The 10367-nt window shown below is 45.5% G+C and overlaps 1 protein-coding gene across 1 annotated transcript in view; it reads left to right on the forward strand.

Annotated features, from left to right (window-relative positions):
- The window catches only part of minar1 (membrane integral NOTCH2 associated receptor 1), a 26068-nt gene extending 15976 nt beyond the window's left edge, over nucleotides 1-10092 (forward strand). Inside the window, exon 5 of the mRNA XM_053853861.1 lies at nucleotides 4733-10092. Coding sequence (XP_053709836.1) covers nucleotides 4733-4930 — 198 coding nt within the window. The 3' untranslated portion in view covers nucleotides 4931-10092. The remainder of the gene's footprint in view (nucleotides 1-4732) is intronic.
- The last annotated feature ends 275 nt before the right edge of the window (nucleotides 10093-10367 follow it).

Raw genomic sequence — 10367 nt, forward strand, 5'->3', positions numbered from 1 at the left:
GAAGTCAAGCTACAAAAACTCAGAACAGCAGGGTTTAGAAATAACTGAACAGAAGATAATTCAAAACGTCGGATAAATGTAAGCGGGTAGAGAGGAACAAACGCAGATTACCAGTCGGAGCAAATGGATCGAACGATCTGGCACACGTTGCTGGAGTCCAGGTGCTCTTAAGATGGGGAGATTAGAGGTGGATTGGCTCCAGCCGTGTGCCACAGGAACAGGAGGGAGAAAACAAAACAGGACTCACGTGACCAAAATAAAAGCAGAATCATGACATGCGCGATATGATGCCATGAAATCATGACAGTGAGAAGGTGTTGAGGAGCAACCAAGGTGAGGAGATGATCACATGGATTGGCTGCCATTATTTCTCTCCACTCCACTGTAGAGCTTGTTGAAGCATTGTTGAAACAATGAATAGGGATTTTCTACAGGACTTTAAGCACCAGTGCACTTTGGCCCAGGTTCCTTTGGTGGTGTGACCCGGGATTTTTTCAATGAACCAAGGTGCCGTCGCCAGAAACAGGTTGAAAAGCAGTGTATTCGAGCATATTGAACAGATTTCTCATCTGTGTTTGTAGCTTATGTTTGTGGCGAGTCCAAATCACAGACTGACAAAAGAAAGCAGAGTTCAACATGCTGAACATCCACGGACAAGTCAGAAAGAGCAGGATTAAAAAACATTCAGTGCATTTCTGATGGTTTCAAAGTGGTGTGAGTACAGCCCGGCTGCAGGAGACTTAGCCGCTCAGTCGTCTTGCAGTATCGATTACAGCAACAGGGTTGCACACACACACACACACACACACTCAAGGCCGGTCCAGTAAGAACGTTCAGCTTCACCTCCAAAATCAATACTTCTGGCTGGTATGAACGGTCTGAAGAGAGCTTCTTCAAATATCCACTTACTGTGTCTTTGGCTGTCGACCTCATGTTCACTCCGCGAGTCGTGCCGCTGCTGCTGATGGACTGGACACGACCTTGCTGTTGACCTCTGACATCACAGGCGGTGGGAGGTGGGAGTTGAGGGAGGCTGATAGCTACTTGAGCTGACGTTGTCGGTGCATCGACCTTCAATTGAAGAGGACATGTGACGACAGTCACGCGCGGTCAGAGCCGTGGATTTTCTTCTCACCGTCACGCTGGAGTCCGAGTCAGTCGCAGGTGTGGCAACATAAACATTGGACTGAGGGTGAATACGGTGGAGGTATTTTTCAATTTTCATGTCGCGGACATGACCTGAAAACCGCTGTCTGACCTTCATCAGCGTGACACAAGTCTTTCAAATTTCCTTCATTAGGACCAGTATGGTTTCCTCCGTCATTGAAGCCTCGGAATAAGGCCTCAGATGTGATGTTGTCATCGTCAGGCTTCATGCCGGCTGCCATTTAATTAAATCTGTGCCGCTAATAGCCACTTAGCTCGCGATGACAAACTCTGCCCAGACAAGGTTCTGTGGAGCCACGTCTGGCTTGTGAGCAAGCTGTCGGCACAAACTGCCAACTGAAGGAGGAGACGTTCCATGTGTGCATGTTTGAACTGGTGAAGGTTTGCAGGTGGAACAGCAAGGAGTCGGTGTTGAGGTGTTGGTGGTGCCAATACCAGTCGGCCTGAGGGGCAGGTGGAGGTAGTGAGGTCACGTCTGTGATGGGCTGTAAAGAGACGTCAAGAGCAGATGAACATCTGCGACTGTCTTTGTAAAGCACCACCTGTGGAGCGGAGGATCTGGACCTCGTCCACATGGACGCTGAGTCGCGGTACATGCAGAGAGCAGCCAGACGGAGGCAATGGCTCGATCAAGCGTCATGTTCTCCTGGTTTACATGCAGCAGAGAGGAAGTGACCAGGGGTGGCGCTGTGAGCACTTCAGTCATTCCAGTTCTGCTGTCAGTAGAAGAAGAATATCTTTTTTTTTTTAATGTTTTAATGAGCCAGAGGAAATTGAAATAAAGGATTTCATGGCGCTTTCTACCACATGCGCAACATTTATTTCCACAAAGTACGATGTTTGTCATTTGCATTGACGGACATGTTTATGTTTTTATTTATTTTAAATAAAAACATCACTGACACAGCCTCCAGTTGAAACAAAACATTGCAGCAGGAAGGTATTTCAGCCTGACACGGCGTCTGCTGCAGCCCAGGCTTTCGAACCAAGCGGCCGGGCAGGAACAAATTCAAGTTTCCGAAGCTTTGGACATTAATCTTTTCGGTGTTTGTGTTATCTTTCGGAGGCAGCCACATCTGCATCTTTGTTTTGACAAGTCTCAAGCCCCGCTTTAATCCAGGCTGAGCCTCGCGTATCGCAGCTAACTCTGCGATGTGAGGGGTTGGCGGGTGACTCTCAATCTCTCCGAGAGACACGGTGACGTTCGGCGGCCGTGGGCTCAACTGTGCTCAAGCGACTTGCTCATTGCCTGCCTCGACCTACGGATCAATACTCATCCCATATGTGACTCAGCAGCTTGAAAAATACTGTCAGTTTCAGTATCATCTTAGCTGAGCTTCTCCGCTATATATATTTGAAAAGGGACTGGATGACAACATGAGGAGAGCTGCCTGTACGGTGTGAGCTCCGCTAGCTGTGGTCCTGCTGTTGAGGGAGCAAGTAAGTGCTTGCTGATGCAGGTGCTGAAGTGAAGAGTGTGAATCTAAACCAGCGCTGAAACATGAGTGTTTATTCTCTCATGAGTCATTAGTCTGATTTCCCTCCTCCTCCATAAGTTGTTACTATGTTAGTGGGGAGGTATGAAAAGTTTTTATTGGCTACCTTGCTCTCTCCGTGTGAGCGCGGAGCCCACAGGCATCATCAAACCTCCATTTGTTGCTGAGTGTAATAGCTGTGTGATCAATGAGCTGCTGCAGCTCCGCTCCACTGTACCGGGGGCCGGAGCGCGCGATGGACGCCCCGCCCCGCCCCCATGTTTCTGACACAGCCGCTGGAGAATAGGAGCCTTCGTCGGAATGAAAATCACAGAGTGTTTCGGATTGATATGGATTCCAGCGTCTAGTATCCACGAGCGTCTCTGAGTGGTCGGTGACCCAATTTCAAGGTGGTGCGGAGCATGAGTGGAGAACCAGGTGCTCGGAATTGAACGCTGCTGAAGGCAGAATTGGGAAGGGCAGAGATGAGTGTACTGTAAATCCCGGACTATAGAGTGCACGTTAAATTAGATTAATGCACTGTTATTTTATTTTTACTTTGCACTGTTGTTTACATACTGGTGTTTAATAGTTTAATATTATTATTATAGTGTGTGTCTTGTGTTGCACACTTCTTTTCTTTTGGATGCACACAAAGAATTTCATGCATTGTATGTGTGACAAATAAACCTCTTGAATCTTGAATCTTGCACCGGAATATTAGCTTTAGCAACTTTAAGAAGGAAAACGGATCTTGTTCCTACATAAGCCACAGTGGTCTATAATCCGCAGGTGCAGTGGTGCCGTCTGCGCCGGAGAAAGGCTTAAAAATGCATGAGGATCACTTCTAAACTAGTTTGGAAAACGGGCTCCTGCATGGAGAGTGACTCATGAAACAAACTGGCCAATGTTCTGAACTGGAATCATCAACTCCTCACATCTGTTATTGACATTAAAGCGCTCAAAATGTGTCTCAAGTTCCGACACCACAGCTGGTCTCAGCTGCTGCTTCTCGTCTCCGCTCCTCCAGGAGATCGACTCAGTGGGAGGAGCTGCGGACACGCGGGTGAAAACAGCGCATTTTCAGAACTTTAAGGTCAATAAAACGCCTGTGATGTCATGGGTTTGATGTGACCAGGCTCAAAATTTTGGCAGCATGAGGCTCTTTAGCCTGGAAACATCCAGATATTAGCCACATCGCTGCATAAGCTGCAGGGTTCAGAGCGCAAGAGAAAAGTAGTGGTTTATAGTCCATGGTACTTTTTGTGTGTAGAAATGTAACATGTAGTCGCCTCCTTTGTTGAGCAGAGATGTGAAAGAAACGACTTCAAACAGCAATTCGTTCGCTCTGGTTCTTTCACATTCATTCGATCCAAAAAGGTGTTGTTGTTTATTTGCCTCAGCACAGAAGCTGTGTGTGTAGACAGAAGTCAAAAACGGCAACCAATTTCATCGGGAAGCACAAAGTGATTTCTGAAAGCAAACAACAAATAAATGTCTGTTTTCAAAATGTGGACTCAGTTGCTGAGAAATGTAAGGAAAAACCTGAAAGTGAAAGTTCTCTCTGGTGTGGCCAAGATCATGTACACATGTTAATGTTTGGAGGTTATTGTGAAAAAACGTTTTGCAATGGCAGTTGTTAGTGTTAGAACTTAGCTGCTTCCAATGAATCCTCAGAGCCTTCGTAGTACTCTTCAGTGGTGCTGGGCTGATGAGGCTTTGTGAAACACTGTCGCACTTGGTTTGGAAATGATTTCTAGCTGAAAACACAGAGACTACTTTGAGTTAGTGTCTGCTGTAGATGACGGTATCAACCCTGCAGAGTCCACCAACGCACAGATTCAGAGAGAGCGAAATAAAGTGACCCCCAAAAACACCTCAAAGTTGACATGAAAGATATTGTTCAGGCGATGAGAGCTGTAGTCGGCTGTCAAATGTAACTTGACAAGTAACTTGTAATCTAACTTACTTTTAAATCCAAGTCATCAGTAAAGTAACTAAGTTACTTTTTGAAGGATTACTTCTTCCAAGTCACTGTGGCAGCAATGGTCACTTCATCTAATCCGTTTCCCTCTTTTCTTCCTGGCCAGACAAAGGAAACGCTGAACCCCAACAACCTGGAGTACTGGATGGAGGACATCTACACGCCGGGCTATGACTCGCTGCTGAAGAGGAAGGAGGCGGAGTTCAGGAGGGCCAAAGCTTTTAAGATCGGTGCCTTGATCGCAGCGGCCACCTGCACTGTGATTTTGGTCATCGTTGTTCCCATTTGCACCATGAAAACATGAGGACGGCCGAAGGACGGACTGAGAGAGACGTGTGTAAACTTGTCTGGTCCTGTTGTCCTGCGATTGAATCCAAATTATCACGACTCTTTTTTGTTTTTGGATGTAAAAGATATTAACTCTTGTGTAGGTGCAGATCTAGTGATGATGATATACATATCCAGCGCCATGGCGACGGCCCACCGGGTGTCAGTCTTCACTCGCCTATATAATACGTAGGACAGCTATTGTACGATAGAAGCCAACTCAGCAGGTGCGTACTCAGTGTTAGCCGTAGTCTGCCGTGACGTTACGACGTGTTCCGGACGCCCGCGAGGCTCCGCAGATCATTTGGTATCGTAGCTCGTCGATATATATTTTTCCTATGATTGCTGTAAATTGTATTTTTATCTGTTGATAATCGAGACCATTTTGAGGAATCTGCAAATACACTTTCTTAAAGTGATTCCAGTCACGATTGTAGCCGCATGTGCTCAACAAAGCAAAGTGAATGTATCGATGATGTTTCCCTTGGAAAGTGACGGGACGTGTACGGCGGCAGTAACGTCTTCAATGAGACCTGGCGTCCTGTTTCATTCACGTGTTGCGTAAGTAAAGTCCGGACATGAAGGGCAGAATAATGGCTGCAATATGGAGGGAGCTAGCTTCTCATGCTAGCACCAACGTCCTTCCTCGGCTACCGTCTACGACAATGCCTTAGTCATACGTCACCTGCAACACCTACGCTCAAGGTTTCCTCATTGTGACTTGAAATTCTCTTTCTTTTACTTTGTTTTCAAAGGGTCGAGTCGCTGACAAATGATTGCAACACAATTACAATTTACTTTTTTACCTGGTTGTTATTATAATAATTTCTGTTAACACAATAGAGACAAACCTGAACCACATTTGCAGCAGGACAGGTTCCATTTAGGTTTACATTTTACATTTGAAGACATTCACCTCCATGATCAATGTGATTTTCCTTTTCCATCCTGAAGGTTTATTTCCATATTCCTATTTGTTACCTATTTACTAGTGAAGGGTCGATGAGGCTTCATGAAACAGTGTCCTGATTTTCAGAGGCCACCAGGTGGTGCTGTCTGCTGTAAAATGTTTGGACTTGAACAACTCATTTAGTGACACCTCACATCATTTCTCAAACAAGAGCGCCATCTAGTGGCCTCTGAAAATTAGGACACTGTTTCATCAACCCTGCAAAACGGTTTCATGAAGCCTCATCCACTCTTCACTAGTATTCACTATAAGTCCGTTCATTCCAGTGTTGCTCCAAATAAACGTTGCTCTTTTATTTAAGAGCATCTTCATCTGATGATGATGGTTATGTACTTGGAGTTTGTGGCACTTGAACTATAAGAGCTGACGTGTAGACAAGACTCACACATTTTCTGACACACGGTGATGCTATCAGATGAATTCGAAAATAGCGCTTCCTTCATCATCTACTCTACAAATCACAATGCACCGTTGAATTTACAGGAAGTAAGATCCTGTCATTCTCTCTCAAGTGGGTTGCTTTTCTGCGCTGTATTTTATTTAGAAACGAAACGTTCATCATATCTTTTGAAACGCTCAAAAGCCTCTCTTGGTCACGTGACTCGAACTCAAGGCTCGGGGGGGGCAATATCGTCCTGCCATGTTGTTATTTCAGCAGAAACTGTAGCACTAACAAAGAACGTTGAGATTATGACCTACAAAGATGAGTGTCCAAGCTTCAACAAGGAGGTTACACATGTCAAGGATGAATCTGGGAAGTGCCTGAACATTGATGAAGGTGAAAGGGAGTTTGATGAATGAGGAAGCTTCACTGCAGTCTTGTGAGTCAGTGAACATGTTTGCATGTGCGGCCCAGAAACCCAAACTATTGTGTTAGTCTGGCTGAGTTCGGAGTTTTAAAAAGCGTGTAAACAGCTTAGTCCGACTACTGGAGAGAAATTTCTCTTAGTCAGATACACGACCTGGATAATGGGCTTAATAGCTAAGCTAGCATCTAGCCAGTAGCTGGACTAAGCTAGCATCTAGCCAGTAGCTGGACTAAGCTAGCATGTAGTCAGTAGCTGGACTAAGCTAGCATCTAGCCAGTAGCTGGACTAAGCTAGCATGTAGCCAGTAGCTGGACTAAGCTAGCATGTAGTCCAGTAGCTAGACTAAGATAGTATGTAGCCAGATGTCCGTGGTGTCGCCATGACGACGTTGATCTGAGGAGCTTTGGATTCGTCGTAACTATGTTCTCTCAGGTTGTTTTGATCGTTCTCACAGGAAGATTAGAGGACGTGATTTGTTGGTTTAAGGAGACGACATCACCTCCATGTTAGCAACTGTTAGCATGGCTGCTATGCTAAGCTAATCGAGGTTGAAAAGCGGAACTCTGTACTACGGTTACTCCACATCTGTCATCCTTTCAGTACAAAGACATTATTCCGAAACTAGCAAGTTTAATCCCGACATCTGCAGAAGGAAGCATGTTGATGGCAGTTCCATGACGGCGTTGAACCATCACTCTGAAGCGCTGATTCTGACTCTGAAGTGAAACTTGTTCATCTAGTTCACTAGTTCATGTCTACAGAGTTTCAATATAACAGTCTGAACCGACTCCTCGCTACCTGTCAGCTTCCATTGCTCTCCCTCTACAGTCATAGGAACCGGAAGGACTGAAGAGCTCACAGCGCCACCCTTTGTCACGGAGGTGCATTACCCATGATTCAGTGGCTTAATGGAGGTGTTGCCTTAGTCGGGCTCTGCTCAGCATGTAGCCGTACTCCCTGGTGAAGGAGGACACGTGTGTGTGTTGAAGCTAGAAACAGAGAAGCCGTGTGCTAAAATGAGCCTTCAATAATGAAAGAGGTCACTGATATCTGAGTCTGTTTGAACTGCTTTCCCATCAGAAATGCCACTTACAGTTCAATAAGTGGGAATTTTCATCCCTTGATCTGTTGGAAAATTTGCCCCCTGCTGTGCTTGAGTTTGACTCCTCTGACCTGAGCATCTATATCACTAATGTGAACACAAATAAGCACCGTTGAAAATGCACACAGAATATACGATGTATGATTCACCTCCAAGTTGGTCACATGGACTCATGACTCATTTATTCTTTGCACAGTTTTACTCATTCAAAATGATTTTTTTTATTATCATCACTCGGCTGTTTCAGTCATTTTCTGACATTTTAGAAACCAGCTCTCGTCTGCTGACTCAATAACTCACAGATGTCTGTGTGGCCTGGCGGGTCCAAACGCTGCATCGCAGGAGAACTTTCCAAATGGACAAAAAAAGAAAGCAAAAGTTGTGCCATTATTTGACAAAACATTGCAAATCAAATGGCGAACAGAGCTGTGCTGTTGGGGGCGCCGAACTGATGAAACTGTCTGCGTGGAGGCAGCTTTGAGCTATGAAGCGTCTGCCAGCGCGGACAGCTACCGCCGGGCTCCTGGAGTTTATAGAGAATCAGCGAAAAAAAGCAGTGAGGAACACACGCTGCAGAGTGTTGTCCCCTGGAATGAGATTTGAGAGTTGAGATTTATTGCCTTTATATTTAAAGAGCCCCTTCAGTAAACATGACACCGCCTCACTGCAACATTGCATATGGTTTCATACGGTAGCGATGTAATACTGCTTTTTAACTGCTGTGATTTCCCCACTATAAGCTGCTACTTTTGTCTCGCGGTCTGAACCCTGCGGCTTATACAGAGACACGGCTAATATCTGGATTTTTACAGTTTAAGGAGCCAAAATATTGAGCCTCCTCACATCAAACCCATGACATCACAGGTGTTTTATTGACCTCAAAATGCGCTGTTTTCGCCCGTGTGTCCGCAGCTCCGCCCACAGAGCCGATCTCCTGGAGGAGCGGAGACAAGAAGCAGCAGCTGAGACCAGCTGTGGTGTCGGAACTTGGGACACATTTTGAGCGCTTTAATGTCAATAAAAGATGTGAGGAGTTGATGATTCCAGTTCAGAACATTGGCCAGTTTGTTTCATGAGTCAGTCTCCATGCTGGAGCCCGTTTTCCAAACTAGTTCAGAAGTGATCCTCATGCATTTTTAAGCCTGGTGCACCACTGACCGAGCCTCTCTCATCTGCAGTGAGGGTCTGGTGAAACAGTGTCCTTGTTTTCAGAGCACAGTAGGTGGCGCTCTCAGTTTAAAAATGATGTGAAGTGGACAGTTTGCTTTAGCTTCGAAATATTTCAGTGAATCAACATATCTATTTTAAACCAAGAGCGCCACCTACTGAGCTCTGATAGTAAATACACTTTCATGAGACCCAGCCAGCCCACCACTAATGGTAGTTAGTAGTGATGGGCAGGTGAGGCATCATGAAACAGTATTGCAGGGTTGCTGAAACACTCTCCTAATTATCAGAGGCCACTCGATGGCGCTGTTGGTTTAGAAATGATGTGATGTTTCATTGACTTAGTCCAAACATTTTACAGCAGGCAGCGCCATCTGATGGACTCTGAAGATTAGGACACTCTTCCATGAAGCTTCATTGACCCATCACTAGTCGTGAGGGACTGACATTGAGGCAGTGGTCATCCCTGCTTGGCCATCACACTGACCTTCACACACCTGACCCACCAGTTATAAGTAAATTTTTTAACACGTTTCAGCTACACGTCTGATTAAAAATGGCAATATTCAGATGTGCACCAACTGCTGAACGTAGCTGCAGAAGATAGTATTTAGTATGGAGGGGAAACCAACCATCCGACTGAAGGTAAACCATGTTATTTTGCTGTGTAGCTGTAACGACTGGGACCATATTTTTTTACGCTGCTGGTAACCAACAATTCCAATGACTTTTCTCTTTGATTTCAATTGACGTCTCCATTAGAGCCATTGGTTTAATGTCACGCTCTTACAAGGCGGAAGCAATATCACTGCAAACGACTGGTTTCAATTCCCTGCATGTCACTGTACTATACTGCCTCACGACTGCCGTCTCTGAGCATCGCTTGTACATAGAGTCTCCCCAACATGTTTCTGTTGTCTCAGTTTGAGCCATGGTTTATGATGGCTTTGCTCACTGAAGGTCGCCTCTGTTCCTGCACTGTACGCACCTGCGGTGCACGTCAGTCCAGTGTGAATGTTTGTAAATAGTTCCTGGTCCAGGACACATGACCGGACACAGCACAGGTGTAAACGTCATAATAAAAATGTACCGATGATACGACTCTCCTTGACTCTGAGTAGCATCATTTCAGTCAGACTCATCCACAGTCACCTGTTGTGGGAGGATGCTGCGGCGCTCCAGGTCAACTGATCTTGTTTCACAAAGCCTGAATCTTCTCAACAGGACAGATGTTCCAGCCCAGTCTGGATATGAGAGCACAGCACTGCAATAATACAATGGTTTTCACAATATTTATATCTTCAGTGACAACGAAAATGCATGGATTTGTAACTGGCTTTGGACGCCATTTTTTATTGGCTGAAAC

Source organism: Synchiropus splendidus, chromosome 1, assembly GCF_027744825.2.
Source record: "Synchiropus splendidus isolate RoL2022-P1 chromosome 1, RoL_Sspl_1.0, whole genome shotgun sequence".
NCBI classification, from domain to species: Eukaryota; Metazoa; Chordata; class Actinopteri; order Syngnathiformes; family Callionymidae; genus Synchiropus; species Synchiropus splendidus.